We start from the raw sequence: 19,427 nt of genomic DNA on the forward strand, positions 1-19,427 counted from the left end.
TATATATTAAATTATTTTTTATTTTTTATTTTTATTTCTAAAGTTTTAGTAATTAAAATATTATAATATATAATTAACTTTTACGTTTTTTTATATAAAGTATTTTGTTTTAAATAAAAAACTCAAAAAAATTTATTTTAAACTTTTCAAACTTTGGTTTTTTTGGCTTCTTTATATTATAACATGTATAAATAATAAATATAATGTATAAATAGCTAATTAAATATCAAAGATATATAATTATTAAATTTAGAATTTTTAAGATTAAAATTATATATAGCTAATTATATATTTAGATTTTTTTTTTTTAAAGGTAAGTGTTATTGTTAATGGGGATAACTCCCTATATTGCAGAATTAAGAAAATTACATTCTGTTTCAAACATCAAACAAGACTAGCCTTGCCTGCCATACCATAGACGCAGCTATAGACACCCAACCCTAACTACCAAATAACCAGTAACATCACAAAATAACACAGCCCCATAACCCACAATCCTGTTACATTTGTCCACCAATTGCTTGGTATATCACAACTACAAATTCACCTATATTGATAGCATTGTGGGTGGAGTTCTCAGGTAGCCACCAATCATCTGATTCAGTCATGTTTTGGAAAGGCGCCATGTTCCCATTAAACATCGCACATCTGAACACTTCCCATGCATTCTCCCCAAATACCTTGATACGCTCGCGCTCTGCCTTCCATACCTCCTTTCTAGCCATCTCGCGTATGGCGTCACTATCAACAAAGCCACCACTGCCCCCATCTTCCGCATCCTTAGATTCCTCCTCTGACTCTGAGGATAAGTAATTTTCAAATTGGAAATACACCTTCAGAATGCTCACTTTGACACCCTCATCCAGACTTAATATGACATTAGCAACAATGTCCGCAATGAGTGGCTTCACAAATCCATCAAAGAGTTTGATCGCACATTCCCCAGAGTCAATGACATCGACCAGGGGCATGAGGACTACCCCCAACACGACTGCATCACACCAGTGTCTCTCAAAATTGAGAGCAATGCCCATAAGCCCACATATAGCATTATAAACATGATCTTTGGTGATGAACGGGTTCCTTAGTTGTGTTCCCAGCACATGTTCACAATTGACACAACTAACCACACCAAAATGAGTCATCTGCCCCAACCTTATCTCTATATACACCACAAAAATAACACATTCATTCGCTGGGTAATACATCTTTTGGAGAGTCTTTATAGAAAGACGCAATTTGCAAATCACAATCATTCCTGCTTCGCCCATATCTTTTAGAATCTAACTCTGAACTGAAGCACATCCGAAGTGATGGTGTGTCCCAAACTACAGATTGAACTGCCCAGGGACAGACCACAATATTCCCATGTGATAAATCTTACCACCGCCAAATTGGATATCGGTACCAGAGCAGATACACCACCCATCCCAACAATTAGAGTCGTATGATTCTTTAATCAACCGCGGCATATATCGGTGCCACCAATAAGCCCAAGCAAGCATGCAAATCCATATAAAGCAGGCATACTACCCAATACCTTGTCGTGAAGATCTACATTGTCTTGTAATATCCTCCGTAGTCGAGGCTCGACTGGAAGAGAGAAGATCATCATTCCATCCAACCCCAAGATTCACAAGGTAATCAGCCACTTGATTGCCTTCTCTATAAACATGCACAATTTCGTAGCACTCGATTGATTTAAGATGGTTGTTTATCAGTGGTAACTATTTACTAAGTTTCCAGTTATGCAAACTTGACTTAGTAATCCCATTTATAATAATCTATGAATCACCATCTATTATGATTCGAGAGATTCCATTCATAACACAGAGGCGTAATCCTACCTCAAGTGCACGGATCTCAGCTTCGTTGTTTGTGGAAACTCCAATGTCACCAAATAGACCATATAAAATATTACCCTGCTCATCTCGGATTATGGCTCCAATACCAGATTCCCTAAGGTTCCCCTTATTGGCACCGTCAAAATTGAGTTTTGTCCAATCCTTTCCAGGGGCCTTCCATCTGACTAAGTTTCTATCAACATACTTCGAAGGGGGAACATATATATCTGGATCTCTAAGAGCCCACCGTTTTTCCATTAAGGCATCCCAATTATTGTATATTTTAGGACCACCTTTTAGTATCTTACCATTTATCACTTCCTCGAATGCAACTTTTATTTGGTCCACTAACATTATATTTGACAGTGATGTTTCTTTGAAAATTCTTCTGTTCCTTTCCTTCTAGATGTGCCATACAATTATGGATGGACCAATCATCCATAGATCACTCCATTTTGACTACTGTCTGATTGGCCAGGAAATAAGGAAGTCAAAAAGTCTTTTGTTTTTAACCGTAGCCAAATTGATCTGTTCAAGGAACCAGTTCCAACAAAATTCTGCCACTGGACAACTAAATAGTAGATGGGTGGCAGTTTCTTCATTTGTACAACACATAACACAACGATTGGGACCCAAGATGCCAATAGTTTTAAGTCTATCACCAGTGAGAATTCTACTATGTAAAGCAATCCACAAAAAAGCCCCTGCTTTTGGAAGTATTTTATGATTTCAACATAATTTATGCATCCAGGTATTATAGGAGCCCCTTTATCTTTGAACTTCATACCCAAGTTTGGAACTGTACACTCCAAAATTTGATGCACACCAAAAGATGTTGTCATATTCACAAGAGGCCGGTATTTTCCTGTCTTTTATTGCTTTCCAAAGTCTTTCACATTATGGAGGATTGCCAATATTGATTTTCTTCCATATTCTCAGACCATTCATGTCCACGTGGTTTTCCATGTAATTGCATACATGTTGCCCTATGCAGTTTTGAACCATATCTATCCACCCCTTATCTTCAAACGATTCAGAGAGAGATGGAAACCCGTCCCATGAGTCTCTCCAAAACAACGTTGTTCTACCATTATCAATCTGCCATGAAATATGCTCTGTAATAATGTGTTTGCAATCCCATAAGAAGTTCCACGTAGCCTAGCCCCTTTCAGTATTGGCCATTGTGAGAATTCGATTAGGGTCCTCCGAGTCTAGATATTTCTTTTGGAACAGCCTGCACCACATTTTTTGAGGTTCTTTGCACATATTCCAAGAGAGCTTAGCACCAAGGGCAGAGTTTTGTACCTCCATTTTCCTTAAGCCAGTTCCCCCATTTTCCTTAATTAGGCATAATGTATCCCAATTGATAAGCAAAATTTTCCTATTATCTTTAGCTCCATCCCACACAAATTTCTTGAGTAAATTGTCCAGAGTGTTTACAGCAGCGAACAACATTTTGAAATAGGACATACTGTATATTGGGATGGCCGGTAAAACTGATTTGATCATGGTAAGTCTACCTGCTTGGGTCAGCCATCTATTTTTCCAATTTTCTGACTTAGATTGGCATGATTTAATAACATCTTCCCAGATTTGAGATTTTCTGCATCCTTTGTTAATACAAACCCCTAAGTATTTGATCAGAAGCTCTGCAACTTTTATATCCATGTGTTGTGCAATTTTGCCCTGGGCCTTCCTATTGGTGTTAAAGAAGAACAACTGAGATTTTTCTTTATTCATAACTTGACCCGAAGCCATTATGTACTCCTCAAGTGTGCACTTAATGCCTATAGATTCCCGGGTGGAAGCTTCACCAAATATGATGGTATCATCAGCAAATTGGGAATGTGTAATTGCCTTGAATTGCTCATGAACTTTGATTCCTCTCCAAATGCCTTCATTATGCCTCTTTTTTATTAGCCTCCCTAAGACTTCCGCCATGAGAACAAATAGTGAAGGAGATAAAGGATCCCCTTGTCGCAGACCATTTGTGGCTCCAAAAAATCCACTTAAATTACCATTGACAAGAATTGAGCATTTAACCGTGCTAATGCAAAATTTTATGCATTCAATCCATTTCACCGGGAAACCAAATCTGGCAAGGACATGCAAAAGAAAATTCCAAATCACCTTATCATAGGCTTTGGCAACATCAAGTTTAATAATCATACCTTTTAGTTTTTCTGTATGTAGTGAGTGTATGACTTTTGATACCAGGATGATGCTATCTGCAATTTCCCTACCCAGAGTAAATCCATTTTGATTTTTAGATACTAGCTTTGGTAGTAACAACTTCAATCTTTCAGCCATTGCCTTGGATATTATTTTGTAGATGGTGTTGCATAATGATATTGGGCGATAATCAGACATGGAGTCACAATCCTATTTCTTAGGAATAAGACTGATAATGGTGTAGTTGATCTCTTTCACAAACCTATGCTTTTTCCGAAATTCTTCAACCACATTCCAAATATCCTTGCCCATGAAATCCCAACATTTTTGAAAAATCTCTGCCGTAATGTCATCAGGTCCAGGTGCTTTATGAGGATGAAGTGAGAATGTAGCCTTTTTGATTTCCTCCAACGAATAAGGAGCAAGAAGCATATCGCAATCAGAGTAGGTAATCAGGGGGTTAATGACTTCCTCAACAATTGGTATTGTTCCTGGATTTTCTTCCTTAGTGTTGCCCAATATTTCCACAAAGTAATTGAGAGAAATTCGCTCCATATCTGTAGCCGAAGTTTTCAAAATCCCATTCTCATCCTTAATTGAGCATATCTTATTATTGATTCTTCTAGCTTTAGAAGAAGCATGAAAAAATTTGGTATTGAGATCCCCCTGGACTATCCAAAGTTCCCTAGATTTATCTTTCCAATATAGTTCCTTCCTCTTCAAAATTTCCAAATACTGGGCTTTAAGTGTTTTCTCTAATTCGAACTCTACATTGGTTATGCCAAATCACATTACCCGATTACCAACCTCTTCTAGTTTTTCCTCGATTCTACATTTCTCAGCAAAAACATTTTTGAATGATATCTTGTTCCAATCCTTAATTTTTTTTTCAGGAACTGAATTCTTTTGACAAATTTAAAGCTAGGGGAGTCAGAGTATATGTTGCCTTCCTGCCACCAGTTTTTCAGATTGCTAAGGAATTTATCATCCCTCCACCACATGCTTAAGAATTTGAAGTAGTTCTTATGACCGTGAATATCTTGAGCAACAGATAAAGATAGTGGTAGATGATCCAAACCAATTTGAGGCACAATTTTAGTTTCTAGAGAATAGTTACCATTTATCCACCATTTCCCCACCAGGAAATAGTCCAGTCTTTCTGATATATTGGCAAAGTTTAGTCTTCTATAAGTCCAAGTGAATCTTCCATTCTTCTGTATGATATCGACCAATTTGCAGTTAGATACAAATTCTCTAAAGTCATCCATAACTTTTGAAGGTTTCCGGAGACCACCCACCTTCTCATCAATGTCCAAAAGAGCATTGAAGTCACCAACAACAATGACCTTACCACTATCCAACTGACTAGCTTGATTGGAGACCTCATTCCAAACTCTTAGTTTTTCCTCCGTCTTAATGGGTCCATATATGTTAAATAACGGATAAGAGATATTGGATTGTTTGCAGACAATGATGCACGATATCCAGTGATCAAATGAGGCAATGAGAAGCACATTAATTTTGGAGGGGTTCCACATGATTCCCAAGCGCCCAGCCGAGCCTCTGGCATCTTGAAAAATTCCTTCCCACTTATAACAATATTTGATGAACTCCACCGCCTTTTCCTTACTTAGCTTTGTTTCCTGTAGAATATAAACTTCTGAATCAAGCTTGGCCAAAGTTCTTTTGACCAGACATTTTTTGTCAAGGGCCGGAAGGCCCCTGACATTCCATGAAGTGAGCCTCATCTTCCCCCAAGGGAGGGCTTACCTCCCTGGACAGGATTCAAGAATTTCAACATACTTACAATGCCCTTCTCATTTGCTTTCTGCTTCCTAACCGTTTTGTGACTTTTCCTCCCTCTTGTGTCGTTTTCTCTTCCAAGGATGATATTTGCAAACTGGCTGATGTATCTTGGATCCAATGTATTCAGACCATCACCATCACTAACCGACTCAGATGTATCTGAATCCGACTCTTGCAAAACCTCCTCCGTTGTGGGGTATTCAATTGGATACACCATTGTGTCATTACTTGGGATGATGTTACAATCCAATGGGATGTCTTGTGTGGGAATCTTCGTGCTTACATCTTGGTTTGCACTGCTTTTGATGGATTTAGGGCCTTCTAAAAGCAGGGTTTCAGGTTCTCGATTTTTTTCTTTTGCTCTCCATACCTGTTTTGGCTTTTTGTGTGGGCGCTTAAAGGCCTTTCTTACAAACAATCTGCATTTGTTGATGCTGTGAAATTTACTTCCACATCGAGAGCAAGCACCAATTTCTTTTTCAATTTCTATGTGCTGTTTCCAACCACCATCCGCAGTAAGTAACATAACCGAAGAGGGGATTGTCTTTACGACTGCTAATTTGAGTCTAGCATATGTGTATAAATCTCCCTCAACGATATCTTCGTCGATTTCCAATAAAGTACCAAGGGATCTTCCGATCGTTTCCAAACACGCCTCGCTCCAATATTCTATCAGAAGGTTGTATAATCGGATCCATATTGGTTTATCATAAACCACCAGCGATGTAGGGTCAAAGTTTGGAGTCCAGGGCTGAATATACAGTGGGTGCTCGTCCAAGAACCAATTTTGAAGGCTAATGATGTGATCTCTATCTTCTTCTTTGGGAAAAATGACAACAAAGAAGCCCTTGGGTAGGAATTTTATCATTATGTGCTTCCCCCAATGGTTCACTACCCAGGCGCGAATATCTTTTCTTGATAATTTTGGCCCTATAATTTTTGTAATAATCGCATGTCGATCGAAGATCAGTTTTTCACTTTCGATGTTTTCGGTTAGGTCAATTTCAATACCGCAGGATGAGGCATCCTTTCCTGCATATGGGCGATGATTCAAATTTCCACTAATGTTATCAATGCTTTCTTCAAACTCTGCCTGCTTATCGCCATGCTCATCCTAATCAACTTCCAGAATTCGCCATTTAATAGGCTTTCTCAGACTCGCGTCCTCTGCATCTCCATTCTGCTTTTTGCATGCGGCCTTCTGCGTTTCGCTCTCCATTTTTTTTATCCTAATTGAACTATATATATTTAGAATTTTTATATATTATTTTATTTTTAAGATTTTAATAATTATTAAATTATAATATATAGTGAAAGTTTAGCTATGTAATTATGTATTAACATTTATATTACATTTTATTTTAATTAACAAATTGAAAATTTTCGTACCTACCTACCTCCTTTGCCCTCTTTACAAATCAACAATTAATCTAACAATATTCTTTATTATTGATGGAGAAATTTGACAATGATATATATCTTAAAAGTTTAAATTTATAATTAATTTTATAAATATAAAAGATTTATATGTATAATTTTTACGATTTGTGTTTGCTTTGATTAAAATGTCGTATATATAATATATTTTATTAAGCACATTTCAAATGTAATAATTGGTTTCCAAGTGACATATTCTTGTATTAATGTTGCTTATAACATCCCATATCTTAATCATACTATTAATGATCTTTAGATATTGATACATTTCTATATGTGTAAGTTTGACCTAGCTTTATCATTTATATTTACCTTTGATGTTAGATACCTTCGTACAAGTGAAACTAGCACATACTCACTTACAAATTATGCACTCTCATCAAATGAATACGACATCACACTACTAATCCCACCTAATCCTAACTCTCAATTCGTTGCCTAACACATCCCTTGTTATACACAAGATGATGGATGATAGTGAATGAGCTCAACTTCTTAACGTCCTTCTAGAAAAAGCTATACCAAGAATTAATTGTCAAAATATTAACATAAATGTTCTTCATATTCTAAAAAGTTAGTTTTTAATTTAATTAAAAAATAATAATTTTAACAATTAAAAATAATATATGCTTTTTAATAAAGATCACACCTGAAATTGAACTCTCAACATAAGATTTTTCCTTCGACACTTAAAGTATGCTTACTGAATTTATCAATGGCGTCCAATAGAAGTCTCTTTAAGCCGGCGAGCTCGAGAGAGTAAAGGTATAACGAGCAATGGGCGTGGGTGTATGGTGTGGCAGACAGCCTCCCCGACGCCTATCCCTGCCCTTCCTCCCCTCCTCGCTTTCTATGGCTGCCGCGTCTTCTTCTCCTTCTACACACGCTTACGCAGCTGACTTACCGCAACCGCGGCCTTCCATGCTCGTATTTTCAGGTTCCTTTTCGTGTTCTTTCTTATCATTTAAAAGTTGTTCGTAGACGTGTTAATGTGTGTTAATGTTATGTTATGACTCATTGGTGCTGGTGGAGCTGTTTTACAGTCCCCCCATCTATTTTGTTTTGTAAGCTTCGAAAATTTTGCTCTTCCGGAGAATCAGTGAATGGTAATGTGTATATAATGCCCCAGGCCGATTATATTAAGCAATAAAAACAAGGAACCCTTTTATGCCATGAATATTGCAGTCCATGTTTCCGAGGTGTGCGTTTCAGTTATAGATTTAGATTTGCTTACTTCTCAAACTTGCATTCATCGTATAGGTTGCCTAACTTTCAAAAGTGATATTTTTCACCTTAAGTTTCAAGGCAATTCTATTCGGATATGCCTCTTCACTTGGGTATTAAAGTATTTGGAATAAGTACATGCTTCTTACATACCAACACAACCAGAACAGTGGAATGTTAAAAAACCGCTGCTAAATCAAGATTACTGAATATTGTCTTAGCATTGTGATATTGCAACATGACATGAGATGCTGACACTTGCCAAATCAATTCGGACACTTTACACAAACCCCTGAAGCATATGAAAATCAATGCCACATACCAAACGTTTTTTCATAAGAATTTACAGATGAATTTTTATTTGATTGTTGCACATCACTCACTCAAGCAGGACCCGCTATCCAGGTGATCCCCTTGGCGACACTCAAAATGCAAAGGCTAACAGACAAAACCCTAAAAGACCTAAAAAACAAACCCTAGAAAGCAAAAAGCAGGGGTCCCCATTTGCAATGGGGCGATGTGTGAAATGGTCACAACAGTGTGTCTATTTGCTGGTAGTTGAAATAATCTAAACCTAGGTCCGCCTTTAGCTAATACCTTTTTTTTCAATGTCCAGACCTAAATGTTATTAAAGCTGCAATTTGTTTTGTAAAGGTAGTGATCTCTTAGCAGGGGCATGGCGAAGGATTGGTTGGGGTTCTAATGGATGATGCAAGCTCTCATATTGGGAGTGATCTAGATTCAAAGTCCGGTTTTCGTGTTGGTGAAGATAAGGCATGAAAACAGTAGATCTAGTTGTTATATTGTTTTTTAGATTTTCTACACTTTGTAGTTGTATCCTTTTGGCCTTTTGTTGAATGTGCACATTAACGATGAAAACTCAAATGAAAATAATGAAATTTTGCTAATTTCAATTTTGACTCTCATGCAAATTTTGAATTCAGCTCTAATGTTATGTAATATGGCTATACAATTAATATGGTGAATGCCTTGTACTTGAAATTTCGTATATTCATTAATTTTTCCTATTTTTTAATTTGTGCCCTCCTCATTAAGGCCTCTCTTTCCCTGTTGTCCCCTGGAATAAAATGTCTCTTGTCCCTTCCATCCTCGAAACATTCTAGAACATAGATATAAGCATGTTAAGATGTGTTCTAGGAGGTTGGAAGTAGATAGGTTTTCCAAAGATGTAGTGGCTAAGAAATTGTTGACAAACCAATACAATTATGGAGTATACATATCATTAGGCACTATCATAAGGCTGAATGTGCCAGAGTTGAAGATTATTTTGTAACTCCATTATGCAAACTCAACTTTGGGCATGACAACTAGATTGGGGTTGGCCCCATCTAAAATTTTAAGGTTTTGTCAATTCATTTTCTCATTTGGTTCCCATTACAATAGGGCAAATTGGTGATTTGATTCAAATTGAGTTGTAACTATATTTAGAGCAAACAGATCAAAGGTACCTTCATATGAGACATCCCTTCATGTCCCCATTAGAATATTGATAGGGATAGGGATCATAAGAGACATCCCTTCATGTCCCCATTAGAATACTGATAGGGATAGGGATCATAAGAGACATAACTTTGAATACATTGGATAGAGATCATAAGAGACATGACTTTGAAAAATTTATTCATGACGAAATGATTGCCATAGGAAGGAGTGGATACCAATGTGATTTGTTGGACAGGAGGATGCAACAGACTATGCTAAGTTTGTCGATAGATGGTTAATTTTTTGCAAGATCCAAATTACAGAGATGAGGAAGAGAAAGGAAAATCCAAACTATCTTGGAGGGCTGCCAGAAAGAATTATATTAACGTCCACAGATGACCAAAGTAGGTCAATGGGACTCAAGAGTGTAGCTGTTTATGATAGAAATTTCTAGGAATAGAAACTTACAAAGGCTCCACAAAGGGGAAGAATGAAAGCAAAAAAATACAAAACATTCTCCTCAATTAGATGTCTCTTCAGTTCGTCCATCTGCAACATTGTTGATAGGGAGACTCGTACTAAAATCGCTATGGGACTTGAAGATCATGGTTTGTATAGACTTGCTGATTCCGGTGATTCTCAGGAGCACCCTTTGGTTGCTAGGAGCACATCCATTAGAACACTTTGGCATCAACGTTATGGCCACTTAAACGTGCACTATATCTCTCAGTTATATTGAGAGGGTTTGGTTGCTGGTCTACCTGAGATCCAACCTCAAAATCATGGAGTTTGTGCAGCCTGTCAAGCTGGGAAGCAGCATCGGACACCATTCTCGGGTGGTGATTCTTGGCGAGCCTCCAAGGTCCTTCAATTGGTTCACGCTGATGTATGTGGGCCAATGAACACTCCATCTATTACTGGTTGTAGGTACTTCTTGTTATTTGTTGACGATTTCAGTCGTAAAATGTGGGTGTATTTTCTGAAAAATAAATCAGATGTGTTCAGTATATTTCAGCAGTTTAAGGCCTTAGTTGAGAAAGAATCCAGTTCTCAGATTGTCACTCTAAGGTTAGATAAAGGGGGGGAGTTTTGTTCCAATGACTTCTCTACATTCTGTGCTACACATGGCATTAAACACTAACTCACCACACCATACACCCCTTAGCAGAATGGTGTAGTTGAACATAGGAATTGCACCATTATTGAAATGGCTGATTCTATGATAGAGCATCGCAATGTTCCTAAGAAATACTGGGCTGAAGAAGTGTAAACTGGAGTCTACCTTTTGAATCAGTCACCTACACATGCCTTCAAGAAGATGACTCCTGAAGAAGCTTGGTCAGAACGCAAGCCTAAAGTGGGCCATTTGAAAGTCTTCTGTTCTACGGCTCATGTATGGATTCCAGACGCTAAGCGTGCTAAGCTAGATTCAAAGAGCCAAACACTTATGTTTATTGGTTACAACGAAAATTTTGTACACTTGGGGAAATATACAAAATTGTGGTTTCAACCACAGTGTGTGAGTAAAACTCTCCTAATTAAGGGAAGGCTCCCCCTATCTATCTACAACTTAAAAATAAAATGGGATGGGACAGTAGTCTTTCTTCTTCTTTCAAGAAAGCCAATATCCCATTCTCTTCACAGAAAGTGATAGCAATTTAACATAAAACAACAATAACAACTTTTTGAAATGAAATGAGAGAAAGGAAATGAAGTTTCCTGAAAGTTCAAAGACTTCCGTCACTTCCTTCGGGACGGGACAACAATATTGTAATGTCCCCATCCTAGTTAGGGACTTGGGATTGAGGAGTTAGCCTATTTTTGGACCCTTGTAGGGTAACAGAGTATGGATAAAGGGGTCAGTAATGCAGTATCTTGAGGAGTGGTCTGTCTATTTGTTCTAGTTCAGTGTTGAGTTCAGTTCTGGTCTTCGTTTCATCAGTTTCTAACATTGTATGAGGATTTCCTATATTTTAGGGAAATTTTGCTAAAAATAGACATGGTCCTATTTTCATTGGCATGGCGAACTGTGGTCGTAGCTTCTGACAGATTTAGTTTCAGAGCAATAATGAGAGAGATATGAATTTTTAAGTGGTTCCACATGCAATTAATATTTTAATGAAATATTAATATAAAATCATAAAGTGCATCACTTAAATTTATTTAAGTGAAAATTTATTATCTCCTAAGCTAGGCGTTGCTTTTAGGGTTAAGTTGGGAACCCTGAAAGCAAGTTATTATTTGTTAATCCCTAATTGCCAAAAATCGCACCTTTTGGGTATTTAGGCAGCCAAGATGGAAATTGAACCTCATTCTTGGTATTGAGCATTTGACATTTTCTTCTGAGCACTTGGCTATGGCGGCTAGGGTTTGGACCTGTTTTGGAGATCGTGCATTCTGCAGAATTCAGTAGCTTTGAGATTGTGAAAGATCAATCGAATTGTTGCAGCTTGGTTGACTTCATTCAGAAGTCAAATTGAATTGAATTGGGGCAGATTTGGCTTCTTACAAGGCAGATTTGTGTTGGTTGTAATTAGGGCCAGCGGATTCCTATTGCCTTAGGCAACATTGGAATCCGCCCCCCTTTATATAGGGCTAGGCCCATTACCACTCGGCACTTAAGGTTGCTCGCCACACACTAAAATAAAACGCCTCCTTGATAGGGCCGACCCCATTAAGGCAAATTAATGGAAAGCAATAAAATGGTTTAAAGGATAAAGGAGGCCGACATGATTAGGGATCTATATGTCACCTATAAATGCATCACCTTCCTCTCATTTAAATCAATCAAGTTTAATGTTGGAAAAACATCTTTGGTGAAAAGTGAAAGTTGTACTTATGCAAGATCAAAGTCTTCCACATAGTAAGCAGCGAACCTTCACATAGTGGCAGCAAACTTCATAAGGGTTGCATTAGCAAACAGCGAACCTCCTCACATGTTGTAGCAGATCCAAACAGGAGGGTGCGAACTTCTTTAGCAAACAGCGAACCTCCTCACATGTTGTAGCAGACTCAAATAGGAAGGTGCGAACTTGATCAAACAGCAGTAGACTTGACATTGAAGGCAGCGAACTCCCTTAGGAACAGCAGATCATCATCTAACATTGAAGACTCCATTAAAGGGCTGCAATCAGACAGTAACCTAATTATTCCTCTCTCATGATGGCTGTAAAACCAGATAAGTGTGTGATTTCCTGTTGAATTCTAAATCATAAATCAGATCTGAGGATCCTTTGGCTGGGATTTTCCTCCTAGGAGGTTTTCCTAGGGTAACTGTGCATTGTCTCTAGCATTTCATTTCCGTTATTATGCTTAAAGTCTGAAAACAATAAATTAATTAATCTAAATCTAATTTTCTAAGTTTTATTCAATCTGAAAGTACTAAAATTAACAATTTGTTGTAGGGTTTTCCTATTTACTGTTTTGTTGTTGATTCTTTTGTGGTTTGGAGGCTTCTTTTCCCAAACACACAGCTTGCTCATTTATTGGCACCATCTTTCACTGTTTGGGTGTCTTAGTATTTAAATAAGAGTAGATCTGAATTGTTCCAGAATAAAAATCAGAACTTTGTAAGTTGCTGATTTATTCTTTCTTTTCAATAAATTGGCTAAGGACCTATGGGTATGCTTCTAAATTCTCTAATTCATTGTTTCAGTTGATTAAATTCATGTATTATTCAATATGTGTTGCAAATTAAAGAAGCCCTCTTTTGCAACTTCTGTCTATTTCTGAAAGACCATCTTAATAATTAAAAATTACAAAGAAGATCTACAAATTACAGCAAGTTGAAGAGTTGAACCAGCAAGAGTTCATCACAAATATCAAGCTCAAAGTCTTGATTATGTGAAGTCCTATCTACCCTTTTCTATACTAACGCTATCAAGAACAAATTATAACAACTCAAAGATTGAAATACCTTATTCTTTTCTACATAAAACAATAGGAAGTAGTACGAGCTCAAAGACTCACAACTATTTCTTACAAAATCTGCTTCTAAACTCTCTTAAGAATAAGTGCAAACACAAAGTCTTACAACTCCTCTCAAAAGAATATTTATTCTAATTTATATTAACCTCAAATACTTGCAGCACAAAGACTGCAAATCAAATTCGATTAAGCTCTTGAAGAAACACTTGCAAGAAAGATAAAATAGAACACAAACTCAAGAATGTAGCACAAAGACTCAAAGTTTGAGCAATTTCCTTCTATTTCTTTCAATTCTTGAATTCACACAAGAAAGCTCTAAAAGAATTCTTTGTTGTAAATTTGGCAGAGTTTTTGCTTGCTTTCTAAAAGATAAAGATTACAATAGACCCGTCAAGTATTTATAGAAGAGGAGTCTTGAGAAAAAAGTGGGAGGATCCTAACTAACTTGAGAGATTCTCTCAACCACCAAGACTTATTCAATAACTAACTATGACTTATTCCAACTACAGTCCTAATTGAACTCAACTTGTAGTTGCTTTACATGTAATTACAAAAGTGCAAGTGATGAGTTAACTTGCAATTACAAAGATTTTTTTTACATGTAACTTGTCGAAACAAAATTACAAATGCATAATTAATCTAAGTGTCCAAAGACATGACTCTAACTACACCATCCTTTGTCTGTGTTGATCTTCATGTCGCTTCAGGATGCTAGAACTTGAAGTATTTTGGATCAATGAAGACATCTTAAACCGGAATGAGAATTTGCATCCTTAATGATCTTTGTGTCCTTGTCTAATAAACTTCAACCTTATCTTCTTGCTTGGGGTAGTACTGGATTTTCAGGAGGGAAAGGGTTGCCTTCCTCTTTTCATGTTATGACCATCTTTGTCTTGAAAGCATTCTATGTTCTCAACCATGCAATTCTGTTGTATCTCTTCTTTGTATTATCCTCCAATTTAGAAATCTGCTTGCAAAATAAGGCCCATGCCTTAATCCATTGATTTGGTAGATCGTGTGTGCAAACAAGACTGACATGGGAAGGGATAAATTGATGCAAAAATGGACTCATAGGTGAATTTCGGGTTATGGAAGCTGCATTACATGTGTGGGAAAAACAAGAGCATTAACTTGCAATTGTGGAGAACAAAAATGCAACTTCATATGTGTAATGGGTAACTACAAGTGTGCACTTGTAATTGGACCTTTAAAACTCATTTATAAGTGTTTTTTGAGTGCATTTTGGACCAATTTCGGGTTCTGGATGGCTGACTGCAAGTGAAGACTTTAAATGGGAAAAATGAATGAAGGTGTGAAATGAGTGGATGAAATGGTGGGAATGGTATGTACGGATGATGGAAATGAATACGAGTGAAAATGAAAAGATTTTGGGAAGATCATCTTTATGAAAATGGGAAGAACTTTCAACATGTAATCCGATTCTAAAAACCCGATTTTGAAAGGATGAATATTTTCCAATTTAGAAACCTTGAGTTTCACCAAAAGATGGTTAAGAATTTCCAACCAAAGGGGAAGATTAACTGTTTTCATCTTACATGCAATCGGGTTTTTAGAACCGGATTACAAGTAAAGAGGGAAAATGGGGAAAGACAATGCAATTCACAAATTGCCTTGCAAATTGGGAACAAAGGGGAAAAATCTCTCACAAAACTGATTTTAGGAAAGAGCAAAACAAAACTAACAACTATCAAATTTACAAATTGATCAAGGAAAACCAAACAAACAAGAAATAAAAACAAAAAAGAAAGGAAAGAAACATACCTTAATCAATCAAAACATCCTCCAAAATACAAGAAGCAATCGTTGAAATGGAAGATTGAAACTTTTAAATAGATAGAAGGAGGAGATTCAAACCCTAGCCACATTTTTCCAAAACGCCTTATGCAGCAAAAACGGCTATCAAAATGCCCATGAGAATTGGTCAAATCTTCATCCAAACCCTACGCTTAAGCAAGACAAGCAAAAACGTTTTGGAAGAAGTAAGATTCGTGGCACTCAGATGAGGAAAATTGTGGCATTTTTCAAAAACATTTTTGTTGTTAAAACACCATAAAACCAGCGATAATGTCTTCCAAATGGTGTGAAGAGAGTTGGAAAATGGATGAAAGTAGACATGAAATCGAAACGCCTTCCTCCTCAAATTTTTCCATAAAAATCGTTGGAAATCTTCAACAAAATCCTCCAATATTGATGGTCGGGTTTTTGGGAAAGAACAACAAGTTTAAAATTGCAAAGAACACATGAAATCAGGTTTCTAAAACCCATTAGCAAGTTTAAAAATGTCACTTTTTTATGCATAAGGCAAAATCGGGTTTGTGAGAGCAAACAACAAGTTTAAAATACTTGTAATAGGGAAATAAAACTCCCATTACAAGTTTTAAACAACTCAACAAAAGACTAGTAAAGGGAAAATAAAATTCCCTTTACAAGTCACAAAAACAACTTAAAAATAAAACACATGTAATAGGGAAATAAAATCCCTATTACAACTTAAAGTGACTTTATAAAACTTGTAATGGAGGAGAAAAACCCCTACCATAACTTAAAATCAGTCTACCTTTTGAATCAGTCACCTACACATGCCGTCAAGAAGATAACAATATTGAAAGTTTTACTCCTACATATTCCACTTTTTTGTTTAATAACAATATTGTTTAAAAAAACCATGTGCCTGGATGCCAAATTCATTTTTTATTAACCAATTTTGATTTTTTTGCTGGCTCCTCCATGCATCATAAATGTTCATCCCAAAAGTTTTTTTTAACCATGTGGTCATTGTATATTTCATTTTATTTTGATAATTAGATTCTATAAAAAAAATCACCCGTCAGCATTGATTTTTTTTCATTTACTGATGTTTTGGTAAATGTTTATCCACCTAATCGATGACACTAGTACAACTCCCAATTCTTTCTCACTCTCATATGAAATTGTCCTAGTAGAGGCATGGGCTTTCCCTATTGAGGCATCAGCTATGTTCCAGTAGTTACTTAAGGAGTTTAGATCACATGGAGATACATCGCTGGCCAAAAATGGCAGGGGGAGAGAAGCTAGACAGAAGGAAGAGCACATGGATGAAACAAAACATTAAATGGATAAATAAATGGGATATTAACCTAAAAGATTTCCCAAATAACAATGGAGAAATAAAGAAATACGTGCAAGAAAAATTCAAAGAAAACATGTTGGCAAGTCAAATAGAGAGGAAAAAGGAATACTATATCAAACATTTCAATCCCACACATGACCATACACAAAAGAACTACATAGGAATGGACACAAAGTGGAAGGCAAAAATGTTAATTTCTCAGATAAGGACCAGCTCACATCAACTTAGATGCGAAACAAGGAGATGGATGATACCCAAAGAGGAATGGGAAGATAAAAGATGTAGATATTGCACTCAAGCGGTGGTGGAGACAGAATGGCATTACATCATGGAGTGTCCAACCTACAATGACATTTGGATCAATTATGTTTAGACACCAAATGTAAACACCTTGAGTAACCTATTTGACGAAGAAAAGATAACAAGAGTTGTAGATTTCCTAATCAAAATACACAGTAGAAGATCCAAGATGCAGAAGGAGAAGGAGGTTTAACAGTCACAGTATTTCGCTTGGGTTTGTTTGGGCTTTGCATGCTTCTTTTGCTAGCTATCCATGGGTCCCATAGGCTGTTTGGCCTTGTGGACGTTATTAAAAACATTCATTCATTCATTCAGTGTATTATGCCTCTAATAATGTGTTTATACTTATCTATATGTGTTGGGGAGATGCATTTTCTTATTTTTGTGTTTGCATCACATTGTCATATAAAGAGATGGGTAGGGTCCAAGGTAGAGGTAGATAGTTTTCATCACTGTTATAGATCAAACTGATATGTCAATAAAGCAGTGGCTTTTGTATCCATTAGTCAAAGCACAAATTAACCTTTTTTCTGATCTCATTGTTTCTCTACTGTAGTCTAGGCTGTCTCTTCATTTACCTGAAGGCAGTCCTATTATTATATGTTTTGTGAAAGTCATTTTGTTCTTCTGTTCTTTCTTTTACAATAGTAGTTGTTGCATTGCACAACAAGAAAATTAATGTAATCCAAACTGTTCCTCCAGGTGCTCGATAGCCTATTATTTTATTTGTGATATTAAGATCAAGCCAAAATAAATCCAAAAATAGTAGAATGATTACGTTAATTACAAACTTTTTGGCCATGTGAAACAACTTTTGTAAAATTTGTTGAATATTTTGTGTTTTTTTTTTCCCATTTATAAAGAGCTTCATGGATATTTTACTATCTGGCAAAGACCATTTCATTATAAATTCATTTCTATATATGTTTGTGCTGATGTTTGACATTCTTTTGTATTTGTCAGGAGGAACGGCTTTCAATGGAGTTGTTGAAGAACTAAAGAAGGTGACAACTCGTGTTGCTCATGTTCTTCCTGTCTCAGATGATGGGGGAAGCACTGCTGAAATTGTTCGTGTGCTTGGTAAGGGACAGATCATTTTGACTCTTGTGAACTTGTATATATGGGACTGCTCAATTTTTCTGTTCTTGAAACAATTTCTTATAATGGACGTGTTTTAGGTGGGCCGGCTGTTGGTGACATTAGGTCAAGATGCTTGAGATTATCTGATGAAAGGACTTCTGAAGCTTTGGCAGTTCGAAGATTGCTTGGCCACCGTTTATCTTTGGACCCCCTCCAAGCAAAAGGAGAGTGGTATGCAGTTGAACCTTACATTTATGTGCTATCGGTGTTGTATACTGTTAAGTACAAGGGAAGTCTGTATTGTTCAAAGTAAACAACTTGAACAAGCACTTGCTCCATTTTGGTTGCTCCAGCATATGGATTGTTGTATTTATTTCCTTGGCATGGAATATGATCTAGAACTCGGTTCTCTTTTTCTAAGCTTATCTTACTTTTAGTTAGCCAATTCAACTCTTCCCCAAAACAAGTCAGTTGGCATGACCGAGTCAAAATTCGCTCAACTAGGTGATGCTTGAAGCTGAAATATTCTAACTTCCGGAATATTGAAATCAAAAGCAGTATTATGAAGTCAATTATCTCACGGCAATAAGAGTTTGATTCTTAACATCAAAATGTACTCCAGAGAATAACAGATGAAAGAAAGCTTTGGCAAATAATTCTTAAATCAAATTTACACACCCAAATCTGCAGAAGACTGATTCCACATTGAACTCCTATCCCTGACCTAGCCGCCTATTATTGCAGAATGTGTTAATTAGGTTGCAGACCTGGAAGTTAGCCTGTTCGCTGGAAAATGGCCTGAATTCTGTGATTTTATGACTTCCTTAAGCGCTGCAATTTCTGGGATTGTAAAAAGCAGCAATACCTTCAAGAAGTCTGCCCTTTTGATGATACCCTGATCTTCTGAAGGTGCACAAATTTCCCTGTCCAAATTAACCTGAGTTGATACCAAAACTCGCTGCAACTGACCCTAAACTGTACGGCTGAATGAATAAAACATGAGATATGCCTGGGGTTGTGTCCAAGCATGCACCTTTCAGGGGTTTTGTCCTGAAAAGCAGTCT

The 19,427-nt window shown here is 36.7% G+C and overlaps 1 protein-coding gene across 1 annotated transcript in view; it reads left to right on the forward strand.

The window, feature by feature from the left end:
• The first annotated feature begins 7,915 nt into the window (after positions 1-7,915).
• Positions 7,916-19,427, forward strand: part of LOC131062017 (uncharacterized protein YNL011C) — a 255,936-nt gene continuing 244,424 nt past the window's right edge. Inside the window, exons 1-3 of the mRNA XM_057995873.2 lie at positions 7,916-8,196; positions 18,247-18,363; positions 18,462-18,594. Of these exons, the coding sequence (XP_057851856.2) occupies positions 8,037-8,196; positions 18,247-18,363; positions 18,462-18,594 (410 nt within the window). The 5' untranslated portion in view covers positions 7,916-8,036. The remainder of the gene's footprint in view (positions 8,197-18,246; positions 18,364-18,461; positions 18,595-19,427) is intronic.

This window comes from Cryptomeria japonica, chromosome 2 (assembly GCF_030272615.1).
Source record: "Cryptomeria japonica chromosome 2, Sugi_1.0, whole genome shotgun sequence".
NCBI classification, from domain to species: Eukaryota; Viridiplantae; Streptophyta; class Pinopsida; order Cupressales; family Cupressaceae; genus Cryptomeria; species Cryptomeria japonica.